This window comes from Erpetoichthys calabaricus, chromosome 14 (assembly GCF_900747795.2).
Source record: "Erpetoichthys calabaricus chromosome 14, fErpCal1.3, whole genome shotgun sequence".
Classification (NCBI taxonomy): Eukaryota; Metazoa; Chordata; class Cladistia; order Polypteriformes; family Polypteridae; genus Erpetoichthys; species Erpetoichthys calabaricus.
The window spans coordinates 26118272-26138724 of NC_041407.2; the positions used below are offsets into that span (position 1 = coordinate 26118272).

Consider the following 20453-nt stretch of genomic DNA (forward strand, 5'->3'; position numbering starts at 1 on the left):
CACGATGAGTATCACGTCGCAAATGTTGTACATTTTTTGAACGATTCAGAAACGGGGATGTAACTGATAAAACAGTCGTGGCGGAATTTGTCCTCACTATAAACACCCATCATCTTTGAGCAAAGTGCACTTCTCTCGAATCACTCCAGTTATCTTGTATCGCCATGACTGGCATGACCTCACCTGCCAATCATAAGATGTGCTCGAGCGCGAATAGTCCGCGGCTTGTCCATCAACGTGAAACACCACCCACAAAACGAATGCTCGTTCTTACTGCCCGCCCCTCTGAAGGTTTATTATTTCGTGTCAATGTGAAGCGCCGCCTTTCCTGGTATTGCTGAGAACCGCCGAGTCCGGACGGGGTGCACTGTCTTACCTTCTTCAAAAAGCGACAATGAATCCGGACCTACGGAAAGAGCGTGAGGCTGCAACCTTCAACACCGAACTCCTGACCCACATCTTGGACGGAGGCTCCGAGCGGACTCGGCGGCGGAGAGAGATCGGTAAGGTTTGACGTAGGGGGTTTGTGCCCACTTCGGCCTGGGCAGTGCAGTGCAGTGAAGTGAAGGTTTTTCAATGGCTGACGGGAAAGTAAAGCAAATCCCGGGTTTTGTTCGATTAGGGGTTGAGTGAGCTGCCTAAATAATGTAGTATGAATAGTGTTGGTCAGATTCACGCTCGTGTTGCCGTATGTAGGATTGTTTTGGAGCACCTATCTGTACTACGGCAGGTACGAGAATCCTTGTCAGGTGGATCTGTCAATTATAGCAGCATCGACCACTGCGGGCAGGTGGCATTAGTGTGTAAAGGAACAAGCAAATGGGGGACTGAAACATCAGTGTGAGGAACTGGCTTCAAGGTTCAATGTTTCTGTTTAGTCATATTTTCACAAGAAAGCATGAATTTTGCCTTATCATTAGGATTGAATAACGGTTTAATACAAATAATAGAGAGGAGACAGGTTAAAACCTTTGCAAATTCTAAAATATTTACATTGTTTCTTTGCTAACTTCTTCTAGTACGTTTTTACCTAAAATGGTTGTATGATAGATACATATACAAGATGCAACGGATTTACAGTATAATACCAGTTCGTGCCATCTACAGAAGTTTTCAGACAGCTCTTCCATCATAGGTTGTATTAATAATGGAGACGAGTTGGAGTACTTTGTTTTGTGGTGCAAGGTGGACAGCCTGCAGGTTAACTGTTGACATGTAGACTAAATGTCTTTGCGATGGCAAGAAAATTATTAACAGCGTACGCTTGGATAATATACAGACGTCGGAAGACTATCAACACTCTCTTAAGGTTCTTGACCAGGGTCAAAGTACACCGGTCACGCAGTCTCCTTTTATTACAAAACCAAAATAAAATCTTTTTTTTTTTTTTTTTGCATGCTAAAATCTTTTTTTTTTTTTTTTTGCATGCACATGTACACCATAACAAGGGGAACACCTCTTTCAACTGAGAGCATTTTACATTTATATGTCGACACCCCCACGTGCTCTCACATTGCTATGCATTTTTGACAACAGCCTTCCATAAAAACAAAGTAGATTTCTTAATTTACATACCGAATACAAATCCTTTGAACATTTCCAATTTCATCCTTGTTACAGGTTTTGTCATAATATCAGCAACCATTTCTTCTGTTGGACAGTACTTCAGAGTCATTTTTCCATCCTTTAACATTGCTCTGACAAAGTGGTACCTAATGTCCACATGTTTACACCTCTGTCTGCTTACTGGGTTCTTTGCTAGGGCATTTGCACCCTGGTTATCCTTATAAATTTCTACTGGTTCATGCTGAATTTCACCATCTATACCCTTTAAGAGCTGCATGAGATACATACCCTCCTGTACTGTGGCAGTAAGTGCCATATACTCAGCTTCACATGTAGATAATGCCACTGTGGACTGCTCCTTTGTTTTCCATGAAATTAAAGCCCCCATTTTATTTAGACTGAAACAGTATCCAGTCATGCTGCGTCTATCATCTGCATCAGTTGCCCAATCTGCATCACTATAGGCTTGTAATTTTAAGTGATCTTCACATTTTTTATAACATATAGCACAGTCAGCAATTCCTTTCAAATATCGTAACACATGTTTTGCTGTCACCCACTTTTAGGTACTTGGTTTGGACAAGTACTGTGATAGCCTACTGATGACAAAACTTAAGTCTGGTCTAGTACATGTCATTAAATAGATCAAACTGCCAACTAGTTCTCTAAACCTTTTGGGATCAACTGACTTCTTATAATCCAGCTTCTGCTCACATGGTGTTGATCTTGTTTTACATTCTGTCAAGTCAAACCTTTCCAAAATTTTCTTAATATACCCCTCTTGGTCAATTTTTACAAAATCACCTCCTTGCTCAAAGTTTATTCCTAAGAAATGTTTCAGTTTTTCCAGGTCTTTCATTCTAAACTTCTCTGTTAGCATTTCTTTTACATTTTTCATTACCTCTTCATTACTTGCAGCTAGTATGTAGAGAAAAGCCAAGCAAAATGACACCTTTTATTGGCTAACTAAAAAGATTACAATATGCAAGCTTTCGAGGCAACTCAGGCCCCTTCTTCAGGCAAGATGTAATCAATTACAAGTCTGATTACATCTTGCCTGAAGAAGGGGCCTGAGTTGCCTCGAAAGCTTGCATATTGTAATCTTTTTAGTTAGCCAATAAAAGGTGTCATTTTGCTTGGCTTTTCTCTACATTCATAATGGCTAACACGGTACAACACCCTAGTATTGCAGCTAGTATCAAATCGTCAACTTTGGTATACACACAATGGTCAGCCGGATTTTGTATGAATCCATTTTTACACAAGTGATCGTGTAACATTTTATACCAATTCCTGCCTGACTGTTTTAACCCATACAATGATTTCTCTAATTTGCATACAAATTTTTGTCCTTTCTCAGAATCAACCTCAAATCCTTCTGGCTGTTCCATATACACTTCACAGTCTACATCCATCTGATGTAGCAACATACCATTCTGTGCAACTATTTAGATCAAAACTCTTATGCTTGTCATATTTGCAGTTGGAGAAAAAGTCTCTTTATAATCTACTCCTGCCACCTGATTGTACCCTTTAGCTACATACCTTGCTTTGTATGTCTCAGAACCATCAGGATTGTTCTTAATGGCATACACCCATCGACCCCCCCACTGCATTGTTACCCTCTGGTAAGGTGGTTAACGTGAAAGTCTTATTTTCTTTCAATGAGTTCATTTCTTCCTTCATTGCATTCTTCCACTCACTGGATTGATTTGGAATTTACGGCTTCTGTAAATGTTTGTGGCACCTTACTTATAATATTGTAACAATAATCAATATTAACTGTTGTTTGGTCATTGTTATCTATATCAAATACATAATCCTCCAAGTACGCTGGCTTCCTGTGTTCTCTGCTGGGATAGCGTGTACCTGAATTGGTTTGTGAATTGTCTTGGTTATCTGCTCCAGTTTGATTTCCATGAACCTGTACTGGCTCTTCATCAGTAATGTCAGAACTACCAATAATTCTGCTAATCTGCCTAGCATTACCCCTTCTCAGGTCATAATCATCACTGTCATCAATCTGTTCCCGGTCAGTTTGTGTGCTCTGCTCTATCATACCCTTCTCAATAAATTTCACTGGTCTGTGCTTTAGGACCCTGCCAGTATCTGGATAGTAGACTATGTAGGCTGGGCTATATTTGTCATAGCCAACGAAAATACCTTTCTCACACCTACTGTCTAACTTCTTTTTGTCTTGTTTGTATGCATAACATATTGACCCAAACTTATGCATCCCAGAAACATTAGGCCTTTTCCCAGTCAACAGAAACTATGGTGTCTGTTTGGTGCGATTGCAGTAGCACCTGTTCCTGATTATTGCTGCTGTTTGTGCTGCATATGTCCATAGCTCTTTGGGGAGGTTACTCTCAATGAGCACGCACCTGGCCATGTCACATAGTGTTCTCCACTGTCGTTCAGAAGTACCATTCTGGTAAGGTGCAGAGGTTTCATGCCTGATACATTTTTGGTCAGCAGTGATTTAAAGCTTTCAGACATAAATTCTGTACCATTATCTGACCGCACACATTTGATTTTCCCATAAGGGGCACTGTCGGCAATAAACTTCTCCAAAGCTACCACGGTACCACTTTTATCCTTTAAAAAATAGATAAATACTAGCAAAATACCCGCACTTCGCAGCGGAGAAGTAGTGTGTTAAAGAGGTTATGTAAACATATATATATATATATATATATATACATATATATATATACATATATATATATATATATATATATATATACATATATATATATACATATATATACATATCTACATATACATATATATCTACATATACACATATCTACATATACATATATATATACATATATACTTATATATATACATATACACATCCACATATATATACATATATCAACATATATATACACATACATATACACACATACATACACACACACATACATAAATACATATACACATACATTCATACACATACATATATATATATATATATATATATATATATATATATATATACACACACATACATACATACATACACACATTTATCTATATATATAAAGGAGAGTTGGGATCCGAGAGACTGTGTTTGTGGAGGGATGGAGAGTTAAGGTGGGCGTTGGAGTCACGTGATCATCTCCCCTCCCATTCACCTCATTTCATTCACTTCATTTCGCTCCGAGCTGAGCTCCGCAGCTGGTGCATCTTGCTGTTCTTGATTTGCTTTTCACATGGCCATCTATACATTGCATGCTCAAGAGTAAGCTCCGCGCACAACTTGGTCATATTACAACCGGAGGGGCGAACTGACAACATGGTATACAAAGAGATCCTTAACAAATAATTATTGGTATAATTTCCCAGAGTTTATTATTTAAAATTTTAAAGCAGTACTTCGCTGCTGCGAAGCGCAGGTATTTTGCTAGTGTATATATATATATATATATATATATATATATATATATATATATACACACATACAGAGACAATTTTTATTAAGAAGAAAACCTTTTTAAACTGAGGGAAAATATACCAATAACAATTTGTTAAGGATCTGTTTTTTTGTGAAGCAGCCTTAACACAGCTTTTCTGCTGTTTTATAAACGAACGCCATATAAGATCTTCCTTTTTCCTTGCTTCGCCAAGGAAGGAGCCTTTTTATTAAATCCAAGGGTTCTTCGCTTTTTTTTTTTTTTTTTTTAAAGATTGTTATAGTTCTGTTTGTATACCGCGTTGTCAGTTCAGCACTCCGGTTGTAATATGACCAAGCCGTTCAAGCTTACTGTTAAGAATGCAACATATAGTTGTACAGGAGAAAAGCAATCTTGCCTCAAATCAATGGCAACCTTTTGTAGGTCTATGAACTTAATTTAAACTTTAGATTTACACGGTGCTTTCTTTCCGAAGTACCTGCACTCATGAATATGTCTGTATGCGTCAGTCGCTCAAATCCCCGCGCTTCGCACCGGTGAAGTACTGCTTTTAAATTTTTATTAAGAAGAAAAGAAAACCTTTTTAAATTGAGGGAAAATATACCAATAACAATTTGTTAAGGATCTGTTTTTTTGTGAAGCTGCCATCACTTCGAGCTGACTTGATCGCTAACCATAAGCGCTACCTGGTAGGTAACCACCCATACAATCAGATTGTGACACAGACTACGAATGCCGTGAATGTAATTACCCCGATCTACATGCTGTCAAATAAACGAACCACACGCTGTGGCGCAATTTTAGGGGCTTCGCCTCTAGCGCTGACGTCCGAGGTTCGATTTCCGTAAGGGAGTGAAGTGAGTGGGTGGTTACCTACCAGGTAACGCTTATGGTTGGCCAGCAAGTCAGCTAACATCAGCCACGGTGCCTTCAGTTGTAAGAAGCAGATCATAGAATGGTTGAAAATAGTTTACTGTCAAATAATGCAAAGAGTACGTGACACGTGTTTCCCCCTTATTCTTGGCTCATCAGGCGTATACACTCACTGCACTCGCTTATGGTAATCGAACCTCGGACGTCAGCGCTAGAGGGGCTTCGCAGCGGTGAAGTATTGCTTTTAAATTTTAATTAAGAAGAAAAGAAAACCTTTTTAAATTGAGGGAAAATATAGCAATAACAATTTGTTAAGGATCTGTTTTTTTTGTGAGGCTTCCTTTACACAGCCTGTCTGCTGTTTTATAAACTAACGCCATATAAGGCCGTCCTTTCTCCTTCACAGTCCGTTCACGTGATTACGTGGTAGGCGTGATGACGCGATATGCAACCCCCGCAACCCCGCCTCCCACGGCCAGGGAGCTGCAGTCCATTACTGTATATGGACAAAAAAGAGGTTCCAGTTATGACCGTTACGCTTTGAATTTCGAAATGAAACCTGCCTAACTTTTGTAAGTAAGCTGTAAGGAATGAGCCTGCCAAATTTCAGCCTTCCACCTACACGGGAAGTTGGAGAATTAGTGAGTGAGTGAGTCAGTCAGTCAGTCAGTCAGTCAGTCAGTGAGGGCTTTGCCTTTTATTAGTATAGATTACATTGGAAAAGTCATCTGTGAATACCATCACATATTTATATCCCCTCTTTGATACTGGGTCAATTGGACCTGCTAAATCTGTATGAACTAATTCAAGTACTGTACTTCTTTGGCTCTTTTGTCAGGACATCTGTTTCTACTCTGGGTAAATTTTCCCTGAATGCAAACTTCACAGGTAAGACTGGTCTTACCACCTTTACCCTTGATTTATAACCCGTCAACAACATGTTGTAACTTCAATATGTCATCATAATTATAATGGCCAAGAATTTCATGCCATGTCTGCACATCCTGACAACTTTTACAACTGTCATTGTTTATATCACATACCGTGTTTAAGAAGTACAGTCTGTTATACTCTTTGATGTCAAATGAATTACTGTCTTTGAGCTGAATTAAATCTCTGTCTTGCTGGAAGATCACTCTGGCTTTGCTGGCTGGCGCTGCTTTCACTGAGAAGATGTCCTCTGCGTACGAGGGAATGTACAGCGCTTCTCTGAGTGTCGCTGTGCACTGTCATCCTCTGCTGTCAATCAGCTCCACTTCCGCATCTCCTCTCCGTTGTGCGATTCCTTTGGTTTTGGTTCCATCAGCCAGCTCCATGGTGTGCCTTCCTGGCTGGAACTTGTCATCAAATGTCTTAAACCTTTTGATGTCTGTAATGATATGGGATGTTGCTCTTGTGTTGACCATCAAGCCTTTTAGCTTCAGCCTAGGCTGGCTCAGGTTTTCACTTGTCTTGAAAGCATAAGTGTATTTGGTGTCCTCCTCAGCCATCTGCTTTGCATTGTCATTGTCCTGCCGTTTCCTTCGGCATGTTGCATTTCTGTGCGTCTTACTTTTGCAATAGCTGCAACACTGGGTCTGTCCAGAACGCTTTTTCAGACATGCTTTGGCTATATGTCCTTTCTGACCACAACTATAGCATATAATATCCGCCCAGTTTTGCGCTGATGTGCTGCTGGGCCTTTCTTTTATCTGTACTCTCACCACGTGATAATCTAATGCACAAACACTATTTCTCTGTGTCTTCGTAACTTCTCAATTTTACTTTAAAGTCTGCAAAGGTCATAGTCTCATCGCTATGCGTCACATACACAATAAACAGCTTAAATGTTTCTGGAAGGCCCTTCAAAATCATTGCTATCAGGAGACTGTCACTTAATGTTTCCCCCGTACTTCTTAGCGCTGTAATGCCGTTCTCTGCACGTAATATATACAGTGGAACCTTGGTTCACGAACGTCTCGGTACACGTACAAATCAGTTTACGACCAAAAAGTTCGCCAAACTTTTGCCTCTGTTCACGACCACACACTCGGTATACGAACAAGCCAGTTTCCCTTTCGGTTTGTACATGTCCAGTTTCTCCCTGTGCATTTCCTGTGCAGCGAGCAAGAGAGAGAGAGCGAGAGAGCAAGAGTGCGCGACACACACACACACACACACACACACAGGCAGCTGGAGAGAGAGAGCTGGACTCATAAGGTAGAGAAGGCAGTTAAAGAATGCACTGGGCTTGATTTTGTTTTCACTTCTGTTTACAGCGATCAGTTCGTAGCGTGCATTGTTGCAATGTTACTTTTCTTGGTGGTTTATTAAATTACGGATTTTTTCAAATGTTCATTTTTTTCCCTGTGCTTAAAACTCATTAAGTGTTTTTAGCGAGTGGTTGGTAACGCTGTAGCGCAAACTATTGCAGTGTTAGTTTTCTCTGTTGTTCAAGGTTTTCTCAGTGTTATTCAATGTTTTTACATTTAGTTTACTATTACACTGTGCATTCTATGTTTTATTTAACTATATTTGTGCTTAAAAACTTAAAAAAAAATATATATATATTTACATACAGTTCGTACGGTCTGGAACGGATTAATTGTATTTACATACAATCCTATGGGGGAAATTGCTTCAGTTCACGACCAAATCGGTTAACGACCAGAGTTTTGGAACGAATTATTGTTGTGAACTGAGGTTCCACTGTAATCGGTTACGCTTTCTCCATGTGCCTTCTGTAATGATGTCAACTCGGTGTACAAACTAATTATTAATGGCTTGCCCTTACTAGCGTAATAGTCGCTTAAGATTTTTAGTGCTTTTCTACCATCATCTACAGCGTCTCGCATAATAAGGGATTGGCTCTTATTGTCTAAAAACTATTAATTCAGCATATGCCTCACCGTTTCTTTCGGCGTCTTCCTCTCTCTCTCCATCTTCACTTGGCTCGTGCAGTATCGTTTCTTTTAACCCTTGTAACAGCAGATGGCCCAAAAATTTTGTTTCCCACAGTTCATAGTTCTTCTCTTCTCCATCGAACACTAACCTACTCCATCGGTTACCCTGTTCTTTCTTTTTAATTCCAGTAGCCTGTGCGTCTGCAGTACCCGCCATGCTGTCTTACTCGAAATTTCTTGCCAATTAACTCACGTGTGTCCTGGGCCCATAACCTGTTGACATGTAGACTAAATGTCCATGTGATGGCAAGAAAATTATTAACAGCGTACGCTTGGGTAATATACAGACGGTTGGAAGAATAACAACACTCTATTAAGCTTCTTGACCAGGGTCAAAGTACACCGGTCACGCAGTCTCCTTTTATTACAAAAACAAAAAAGATTTTTTTTTTTTTTTTGTGCACCACCATGCACCATAATCACGCGAGCACTTAACAAGGGGAACACCTCTTTCAATTGTGAGCATTTTACATTTATATGTCAACATTAACCTTAAGACTAAAGAGTTATGGATTTCTAGTGTGTCAAGGAGTCTCAGAGACCAGTCACCATCCAGGGGGAGGAAGTGGAGGTGGCGCAGAGCTACAAGCACTTGAGGGTCCATATGAACAGCAGTATAGACTAAACTGAGAACACAACATCTCTGTATGCAAGAAGGACCAGAGTAGACTGTACTTCCCCCAGAGACCCTGGTCTTTGGATGTGTGCAGCAAGCTGCTGGAAAAGTTTTGCTAGTCCATTGCAGTCGGTGTACTATTCCATTTAGTGGTCTCCTGAGGAAGCAACTTGAGTTCAGGTGATGCAAAATGCTTCAACAAACTTATCAGTAAGGTCAGCTCCATCACATAACAGACTCTGGACACTGTGGAAGCTGGTGTTGAAAAGTGTCAAAATTGGATGCCATCATGAACGATTCTGCCTATGCCCTCCGGGAGGATGGCCATTTTCTCATTGTGGCCATTAGGCACTTCAAGGCTTTCTCCTAATGTTCAGTCCTTCACTTCTGCTAGAAGAGTGCAAGCTGCAATTCACTGTAGTTATTTTTGCATAATATGTGTTTATTATATACTTTAATTCTATTGTCTTACACAGATGTCGACACAAAGTAGAATGTATTTTACATTTTTGTATTTTTTCTTTTGCTGTGGTAAGTAGTTTTGCATTTCCCCTTAGGGATCAGTAAAGTATATCTAATCTAATATGAAAATGTATGGATATATTCAACAGTAGCATCATTGAACAAATGTAAAGCAGAAAAAATAGTTTGTCAACAACAAACAAAAATAAGAGTCTGCACTAAGAAGTTCAAATAGCAGTTTGTGATGACAAGAAACATTTTATAAGTATGCAATGCAATGAGCTTGAGAAGCAAGATCAACAAGGTAATATGAATGGATTTTTTAAAATGGTGAAGAAACTTACACAATCTAGGGTGAAAGTGACTACCAATATCAAAGATATAGATGGCACTTTGCTGACTGAGCAGGATGCAGTGATGAAGTGATAGAAAACCGATAGTGAGGAGATGTATACAAGCTCTCAGGGGAACATCAGTGCTGCCGAAATGGATGATGATTGAAATTATGCAGATGGGGAAGTGGAAACAGAAACTCCACCAATGAGATGAGTGACCAAAAAATTAAAATAGCGGGAAGGCACCAGGGCATGACAACATACCAGTGGAGTTATATGAAATATGGAGGAGACCATATGATTCACATTCTTCATCAGACTTAAATGTATGGGAAGCAGGGCAGTATCCAATTGATTGGACACAATTGGTATTTATACCACTTATGAAAAAAGGTGATTTGTCCGACTGCTTCAGTTATAGATTGATTTCACTTTTTTATGCTAGCAAGATACTCCTATCAGTGATTTATGAGCAGCCTAAAGATATAAATGGAGGTTGAAGTTTCTGTGGAGCTAGCAGGTTTTCAATTCAGACAAAGAACAATAATAAACATAAGAATAATTGCAGAGAAAGCAAGAAAACTCAGTACTCCATTATACTTCTGTTTTCTACAGATGCAGTGTCATGTAATCCACTCTGGGTTGTAATGTTACAGATTGAGTTTAATAATATGTGCAGGAAAAACATTTTTTCAGCTATATTGAAGGCAGCATGCAGCGATCAGTTTGTTAGCGAGAGAAACAGAATTAGGTGTGATATTAGGCTGGGGTATAGATAGATAGATAGATAGATATACTTTATTAATCCCAAGGGGAAATTCACATTCTCCAGCAGCAGCATACTGATAAAAAAAAATATTAAATTAAAGATTGATAATAATGTAGGTAAAAACAGACAATAACTATGTATAATGTTAACATTTACCCCCCCGGGTGGAAATGAAGAGTCGCATAGTGTGGTGGAGGAACGATCTCCTCAGTCTGTCAGTGGAGCAGGACAGTGACAGCAGTCTGTCGCTGAAGCTGCTCCTCTGTCTGGAGATGATCCTGTTTAGTGGATGCAGTGGATTCTCCATAATTGATAGGAGCCTGCTCAGCGCCCGTCGCTCTGCCACAGATGTCAAACTGTCCAGCTCCATGCCAGCAATAGAGCCTGCCTTCCTCACCAGTTTGTCCAGGCGTGAGGTGTCTTTCTTCTTAATGCTGCCTCCCCAGCTCACCACCACGTAGAAGAGGGCGCTCGCCACAACCGTCTGATAGAACATCTGCAGCATCTTATTACAGATGTTGAAGGACGCCAGCCTTCTATTACCTCTCTTTACCTTTTTAATCTTTGTGCACAAATGGTGATCATAGAAACTGAGCACTGAAGTCGAAATCAACAACGGGAGTCTAAAACCAATTTTAATAAAAACAATTTCTTTATTCTTGGTAAGAGATTGTGAGATTGTAACCTTCTCAGTACCCACACAAACCCATTTTAAGCAGTTTTCTTAAAGTTCATTGCATTATTTATAAAGAGATTACATTCTTATAATTTTAATATCTTCACTAGATTATATTTGTTTGATTAGATTAATAATCCTTATTTATTAATTCATAAATGACTTGTTTTCTTATAATATTAAACAAGATTAAAGAAAAATCACATTGATTTATAATATCACAAGGTCTTCTGTTAATATCAAGAGGTTAGCACTTTCACATAGAAGAATTAAATCAGTCTCATATTCTGTGCATAAACAGAATTCCTTTCCTACCTAAATGCAGATAAAATCATATAGAAGTATAAGATCATATAGTTCTCTGCAGCATGATTAATACAAAATTTAGTCATTGGTATTTTGTGAGTTAAATACTGTACTTATAATCATCTGCGGTGGGCTGGCTCCCTGCCCGGGGTCTGCTTCCTGCCTTGCGCCCTGTGTTGGCTGAGATTGGCTCCAGCAGACCCCCGCAATACTGCAGTTAGGATATAGCAGGTTGGATAATGGATGGATAGATGGATACTTGACCTGATGGATGAAGACCTGGTGCTGTCCGAGGTGGTTGAGGGTTTCTTGGATGGAACACAAAATAAATTGATGGGTTTTACACAGGGGTCCTCAATCACAGTCCTGGAGGGCCGCAGTGGCTGCAGGTTTTTGTTCCAATCCAGTTTCTTAATGAGGATTAATTATTTCCGATGAAGCACTTATTGCGCAAGTTGCATTTTGAGGCTTTATTTTAGTGGTTTGGCTTGTTAAGGTCCCACCTGCCCATTATTTGCTTATCCTGTTTTTAATGGCTTCTAATTACCAACTAGGGGGCTCTGCCCCCTGCTCGCTTCACTTGCCAACCCCTGGTCTTGGGTAACCCGAAATAGATTTGAAAGAGATTATTGTCGGCGTAACCCGAAATACATTGATGAATGTATGCGATATGTGCCTGCATTGCTTGCGGCATTTCAGACGCGCGCTGTAGGCGCCTGCGTTCATTGATTATATCCAGGCGGTCTCGTGTTTGTATCTCCGTCAGTTGTGGTCTTTCGTTTTGAACCCATGCCTGCTTTGCTTCTGCAGTTTCAGACGCGCGTTGTAGGCGCCTGTGTTCATTGATCTTATCCAGGTGGGCTCGTGTTTGTATCGTTGAGCTGTATTGTGTTTGAATTTGGTGTAAAGCGTTCAGCGGTTTGTACAATCCCAAGCAGCACATTATTCCTAACTTGACTCCGCAGTAGTGCCACTCACAATATGGTGGTGACGCCTGCGCCTTCACTCCGCAGTAGTGCCACTCACAATATGGTGGTGACGCCTTCGCCTTTCGTACTATCTTTGTGGACCTGTGGGGCCTCCGTAGCCTCTCACGTTTGACTCTGGGGTGCAGTTCAGAATCCTCTTTTCTGTGTGGTTGTGTCGTTAGTCGTTAGCTATGGGCGTGTTGTTGCTTCATTTCTCATTCACGTTAGTTGAGCTCTTTCGTTCTTGGGCCGTGACTCCTTCGTTCGCGGTGGATAAGACTTCGCTTGCGGTTTATGAGACGTGCGCCTGCGCAGTACGTCTCATGGTCCCATCGCCGTGTACCTGCGTCCATATCCGGTTTATTCTCGGTTAGTAATAAGATGCAAATGACAAAGCAGCCAGCAGTTCTCCATCTAACTTGTTTCCATTTACACCTGTATAGATTCCTCATTCACTATTTAGCTTAATGAAACACTTAAGCAAAAAATGTGACAGACTGAAAATTATCAGTTTTAAGCTTCAAAACATTTGGATGATATCGTTAGAAAGATACAGATCTGCATTTTAACCCTTTGCGGTCGTTAGGCCAGAAAACTGGCCTTAGTAAAAAGTGTGCTATAGGTCGTCAGGCCACCGCTGGTGACCCTGCAAGTTTCTGACCGATTTGCACAGTCGCCTGGTCGAGAAAAGTGGCCTGTGTTATTCCTACGTGCTTGAAAAAAATAACTGCTGTAATTATTGGTGTTTTTTCAATAATTAATTACGACTAATGTAGCGTGACGTTGAAAATTAAATACGACTGCAAAGGGTTAAGAACCTAACATCGCAGACCAAGAGGCCGTAAAATGAAATAATGTCTGAGATTGGCAAGGATTGGTGTCTAATTAAACAGTTGGGTTGGAACAAAAACCTGCAGTCACTGCGGCCCTCCAGGACCGTGATTGAGGACCCCTGGTTTTACAGTAAGTACAACAGAGAGGAATGCTGCTGCTTAAGAAACAGAACTTGAAAGTAGAGCATTCTAGTTATGTGACAAAGAAGAGAGTGCGTTTATAGAAAGGCATTGTTCAGGGATGCACGTAGTGGAAGACCGAGAAGGTGGTGGACAGATAAGATCAGAGTTTAGACAGTTATAAATATCAGCATAGCGGCAAGAACAACGGAAGCCAGACAGAAATGGAGACATGCCCTTCTTTTTGCCTAGCATATTGGAGGTTGGCGCTAGATGATGACAAATTATCTCTGATATTCCTTATTAAAAAGACGTATAGTGATGGAACAAAACAAATTTTTGGGGTTGTTTATGTGGGTCTTTAATGTGACTGTTATCCCTGGTTTACTGAAGTAAAATTGTTTGTATAGTGGCTGTTTGTTACTCTAAATTTTTTTTCAACATTGCCCTCTGACACACTCTTACCAAACTGATCTGCGTCAGCCCCAATAACTTTAGCTGCATGTTTGGTAATCTGCTGGAGCTTTTTAAAATGTTGGTTTGTTTTACCACTAAAGCATGCAATAAAGCTGAAAGTGATGACTGGCAGGATAGCATGAGGTCCTTGTCCCTTTTAAACAGTCTGAGTTTATGGAAGAGGAATAAATGATGATTGCGTTTAGAGTATTTGTGTTTAATATTAATATTCCAATTAAGTTTATTATCTGGGGCAGTTTCTAATCACTATTTCTGCCTCATTCCCCCAAAAAATGTTAGATGTGTATTAAGATTTCCACCTCTTAAACTGATGTAACATTACTGTATCCTCTAGTCATGGTGTATATGAGATTTGCTGACCGCAGTCATTGATCTCATTGTCAGCCCATGTTCGTTTAAATGACTAAAAATCACTGCCCATGTCTACTTTACTGAGTCCCAACTTTACAGCGCAGCCATACTCTCCTCTTTTTGTGACAGCCAATAATGTGCTGCCATTCAGAGCCTGTGCTGTACGAAAAGGTAACATGTTAACAGGTGTGGTGAGTTCAACTGCAGTCTTTATCCATTCAGTCTGTTTTTCTTTTTTCCATTCTGTTTAAAGTACATAAAACTCCAGACATCAGACAGACCAGCTTCTCTTCTGTTTATGAGGTTCAAAACACCAGTGTTCCCTACTCCTCATCTTTGCATTATAAGCATTGTTCTTCTAGATGAACATTCATTGTTTGTCAGCTGTCATGCGCACAAAGCTGCCCCTACAACTAAAGAAACAGTCAAACCTTTTTTGTTTTATCACAGCAAGTCATTAGGTTATGTCACATTAGGAGACTGAAATCACACTGGTGTGCCAGCGACTCTCTCCGACTCACTAAGATTATGTACATGATGTATACGATTGCTAGAAAAGTCGCTTAATGTGACATAGCTTTTAAAGTCAGATATGATTTCTTAAGCCAGGTTTATACTTCATGCGACGCAACGCATGCTCCAGCGGACGCTCCTGCTACACAAGCGTTTTACTGTTTATACTTGCTTACGTACTTTACGTAAATCTGGAATATTCCACCAGGTGGCAGTACGAGATATTATCACGGTGAGAACAGGTTTGGCTTTGCTGTGTTGTGAATTGCCTGGAGCACCCATTAAACTCCGATGACACCTTACCGCAAAAGGATGTTTAATGCTTAAATCCATCAGTCCAGGGATGTGTCCATTCCAGCAAGCATTGGGCACGAGGCAGAAACAATCCTTAGACGGCATCAGCTCATCCCAAGGTAAATACAAGCACACACATACACACACTAGCGTCATTCTAGTGTCACCAAATCTGCATATCTTTGGAAGGAAACCAGAGCACAATGTGGAAACCCAGCAGGAAAACATGGAAACTCCAGGCAGGGAATACCAGCGATGTGACTCCCTGTGAGTGCTACCGCTCCTCCACCGTGTCACCCCCATGTGTGTAATTATTAACAATATTCATATTTAAACAAAATTAACGATTTATCTGTAAAATGTAACATACATACTTTACTGCATTTCATCATGAAAGTGATATCAAGTATAAATCTAAGGATTCTAAATGTGCAGAGAGTTGGAATATCATACATTTAATGTGTTCTGTGTGGTGGTCACTGCTGTCAGGTCAGGAGGAAGCCACAGAAGAAAAAAAAGACGCCACAAAAGATGGTATGTGAGACTTTTCAAATGTATCATGTCATTACGATTGGGAATATGTGACGCTTGAATATAAAAGCACCACAAATGCATCTGTATGTCAGCATTTTGCTTTCCCACATCGAACCATTCATCAAACATCGAAGCGCGCACATTGATCCTGTAGGATTCTCTAAGTGGCTTTCTGTCACATGTAGAACATATACAGAGACTCTGACGTCACATTTCAACTTTTATCACACTGTGCCCCCGACTTTTTGCTGGTACTGCAACTCGTGTTCGTGTCACGTTAATTTCTGAGGACCTGGTCAGAGGACACATCAAATGAACACTGGGAACGCGTGGCAGCCATGATGAGTGCACATATGTGTTCAGAGCGTGAAGTATAAATGAGCCCTTAGTCTTCCTGACATTCAGATTAGGAGAGTGCTTATCGCACCAATTTCCTATACGGTCCACTTGATTTAAGTCATGGCTTTCATGCCCCACAGATATGTATGGAGTCATTAGCATATTTGATAAGGGAACAATGATCATTGTTGTGCTTCAGTTCACGTGCGTACGTAGTAAGGGGAAATGAGCACAGCCTTGAGGAGCTTCTGTATTCATACTGACAACTGGAGCGATGTGACTAGAACAAATGGTTCACATTGACAGGTGATAAATTTATAAATATCTTGTCTAGGTCACAGTTGTGGAAATTTTAAAGAAGATCCTTGAGGACCAAATTCTTTTCTCTGTGTTTTTGTGTGAGCAGTTCTTGTAATATCCCTTCACTGCCTGTCTTTCCTTTGCTCTTTTAGAATCGTTGGTGATTGGTGACCCCGACTTTTGCCATGAAGACGCAAACTTCCTCTCCCGCAGTGAACGCTATGAAGCAGCAGTAAAGAAAAGTGCCCTGATGATCATGAAGATGAGGGAGTATGGCATCTCAGACCCAGACGAGATCTACTATTACAAGTGGTGCGTACAAAGGGAGAAGAGGGTATGTGGTAGGAGAAGGTGTGTGATGGCTGGTTGGCTGATAGACTGGTTAGAATTTGGGAACCATTGAAATAGACATGTAAAACATTGGGGTGGATGGAAATTCAGTGTGACTCTGTTTGTAATGGCAGAAATGTTTGGTTTTCAACACTGGGACATATTGTGGGCATATTTTGGATCTGGTTCAAAGAGTGTCAATTCAGAAAAAGCTAATCCACATCTTCCCTGAGCAAGTCTGATGGCTTAGTATGCACCTTCTTGCTCTTTTACTTGTCTGCATTACCCTTCAGGACAACACTGTTTGGACTATAAAACTTTGTACGTATATCTTTCTGCATTAACAAATGTGCAAGTTGCCCATGCCATAGGCACTGACACAGCCCCATACCATGACAGATGCTGGCTTTTGGACCCGATGCTGATAACATCTTAGATTGTCCTTATTTGCTTTGGCCTTAAGAACATGATGGCTGTTTTTGGCAAATCTTTTTTGAAATGTTATCCACAAAACACAAATCCATTGCGTCCGTGGCACTTCTCAACAGTGTTAATGTGTGGCTTCAACTTTGCATAGTAAAATCTGAACTTGCATCTGTGGATGCAATGGTGAATGGTGTGATTTACTGAAATATTCCCAAATGCAAGTCGTAATATCCATTACAGACGAAGGATAGTTTTAAGACGGTAACATGCCAGGGATCGGATATCACAAACATTCAGAAATGATTTTCGTTCTTGCCCTTTATTCATTTGTACGTGACCAGATTCCTATGAATCTTTTAGTTATTTTCTGCACTATAGAAGCTGAAATGCCCAAAATGCTAGCATATTGTCTTTCGGGATCGTTGTTCTCAAAATGCTGTATTATTCGCTAAAGCATCTGTTGGCAAATTGGTGAGCCTTGATCCATTCTTGCTCTTGAAGGACTAGGCCTTTTCTGGAGTCTAGGACCTGATTGCCTCACCTGTTTCACATCATACCGTCTCAGGTTTTTTGGATTTGGGGATGTCCGGCATCAAATCGATCAGGATCTGTACTGCTGTGTATTCACATACAGATACTACCACAGAACGTGGAGTTATTTTGGCTCCATTTCAGTCCCTCCATGTGTGTTGTTCTTATTTATATTTGACTTTCTGTGTTCTATGGATAAATCTGCTGAGCTGTTTTGGTGACTGTGGGAGTGGCAAACATTATGTGCCCATATTATCAGTAGTTGAATTTCAAGGCCAAGCTGAGGTGCAGAGTCTCATGTAATTCAGCGGATGTCATGGTGACACAGAGCTTCAGGCTTATCATAGTCACGTGAGGCTATCAAAAATACACTCCCAGGGACCTGCCTCCTGCTCTTTGCCACAATGCCCTTTTGTCTGTTTAACAAACAGTCATTTATTTTCTTCTAAGTGGTTAAAAGGTTAGAGACACTTGTGTTTATGCCCCTTGATTTACTGCATTACAGTGGACAAATTATGTAAGAAGCAGAATGAGGAGAACGACTAATGCAGCTTGATACCAGTAGTCATAAAGCTAGCAGGTTAAGTTCTGGTGCGGTGATCGTTCTCTTCAGAAACGGCCATCTTTTAAAACTACTCTCTCCTGCTTCTTCTGAAATTGCTGACTTTAAGTTAAAGAGAGTAAGGAAATGGATTTATCTTAAATTTGTAAGGCTGTGTTTTTTATCTTTGAGAATATATGCTCAAATCTGTGTCCTTTTTAAGCGGCTGTCCCTGATAGCCATGTTTGTCTGTCTGCCCTCTCCAGCATTGCAAATGGAAGCCACCCAGAAGCTATTGGTCTCCATTTCGTCATGTTCCTTCCAACCTTGAAGAGCCTCTGCACACCTGCTCAGATGGACAAGTGGCTTCCCCTGGCACTGTCTTTCCAAGTCATTGGCACATATGCGCAGACAGAGATGGGGCATGGTCAGTGTGCCACTGCCTGGCCTGGCATGCTGATATTTGGGCAGTATTGTTGTGGAGAAGGGTGTGGGTTAGTTGGCTACATGAGCAACCATCCATGGTGCCACAGTGTTAAACATTCACAGCTCAAGAGTCCTGGGTTTGAATCCTGGTCTGGTGGTTGCTGGCATGGTGTCTACACATTCACGCCATATTGCTATGGCTTGTAATTTTGAGCACTATGTCAGATAATTTGATGGCATGTACATTGGCCCTAATTGAATGAATGTGGTAGTGTACATGAGTGTGTCCTGCGATGAACTGGATGCTTCCTCTGTTGTATCTGATACTGTTGGTATAGGATTTAACCCCAGGACCCTGAACTGAATTAAGTGGTTTTGATGATGGATGGATATACTGTAGTTGGCCAATGATGGCACTCATTAGTGTGCCTATTTGAGTTGTGTGTATATCTATTTGAATATCTACTTGCACAAGTTTCTGTATATGTGGATTTGTCTCCACATTTGGGTTGGTCTCCAGTAATTTTTTGACATAATTTACCTCTTTGAATGCCTCCTAATCATGGTACAAAGATCAGGGAAAGAAATGTTTAGAAATGTCTGACCAATTCAGCTGCTTTCAAAAATTCTAGAACAAATTATGAACACATTGCATTTTTGGCTTTCTACTTCTGCTTTCTGATGATCACCCTCTGTCTGACTAAACAACACGCCCCAGTAATTGATATCCATAATCTGACCAGAGTGGATGGCAACCTAGTAGGAAGAGTGAGGTAATTGGCGGATCCTGTATGGAATAACATCTGAATGACCCCCAAGGCGAGCACGCCTGTGGGAAACGAATAATAAGATGACTATGCCGCGTGGCTGGAGAGGGAAGCAGGTTCTCTACAGTAGTGAGCATGTCAAAACCAACCTGTCAGCAATCACATTCTTCCCGTGCTGCACTGCCTCTTGATTTGTAATAATTTGCATGAGGGGCTCATACTAACTTGTTGATCTCTACCTCCTTGCCGCCTGTTTTAACCCCTCTGCAGCTGTGTACACCGAGGGCGCCCAGAGCCCCTGGACCTCCACCTGGCAATGTTTCTACCCACACTGCTGAACCAGGCCTCGCCTGAGCAGCAGGATACCTTCTTCATGCGAGCCTGGAACCTGGAGATCATTGGCACCTACGCTCAGACTGAAATTGGCCATGGTAACGTACCAATTGGCAGGCTGCTTGTAAAAGGTGTTGGGAAGCCTGCGTCACGCATTCTGCATTTAATGGAGAAATTAATACAGGCACATCTTTGACTGCTGTCTTTTCATGTGGCATTTATTTCATGTTTTCCACACATGGACAGTATTCATATTGATATATTCTTAGAGTGTACTCCCAGCTGCTACAGTTGTGCTTGAAAGTTTGTGAACCCTTTAGAATTTTCTATAGTTCTGCATAAATATTACCTAAAACATCATCAGATTTTCACTCAAGTCCTAAAAGTAGATAAAGAGAAACCA

The 20453-nt window shown here is 40.7% G+C and overlaps 1 protein-coding gene across 3 annotated transcripts in view; it reads left to right on the forward strand.

Annotated features, from left to right (window-relative positions):
* Window positions 1-295: 295 nt before the first annotated feature.
* Window positions 296-20453, forward strand: part of acox1 (acyl-CoA oxidase 1, palmitoyl) — a 39340-nt gene continuing 19182 nt past the window's right edge. The window contains exons 1-3 of one of the 3 annotated variants that reach the window (XM_028818964.2): window positions 296-503; window positions 16849-17008; window positions 18791-18951. In XM_028818964.2, coding sequence (XP_028674797.1) covers window positions 395-503; window positions 16849-17008; window positions 18791-18951 — 430 coding nt within the window. In that variant the 5' untranslated portion in view covers window positions 296-394. Of the gene's footprint in view, window positions 504-16848; window positions 17009-18790; window positions 18952-19987; window positions 20149-20453 lie in introns of all 3 variants that reach the window. The other 2 variants (XM_028818965.2, XM_028818967.2) reach the window with 2 other exon arrangements.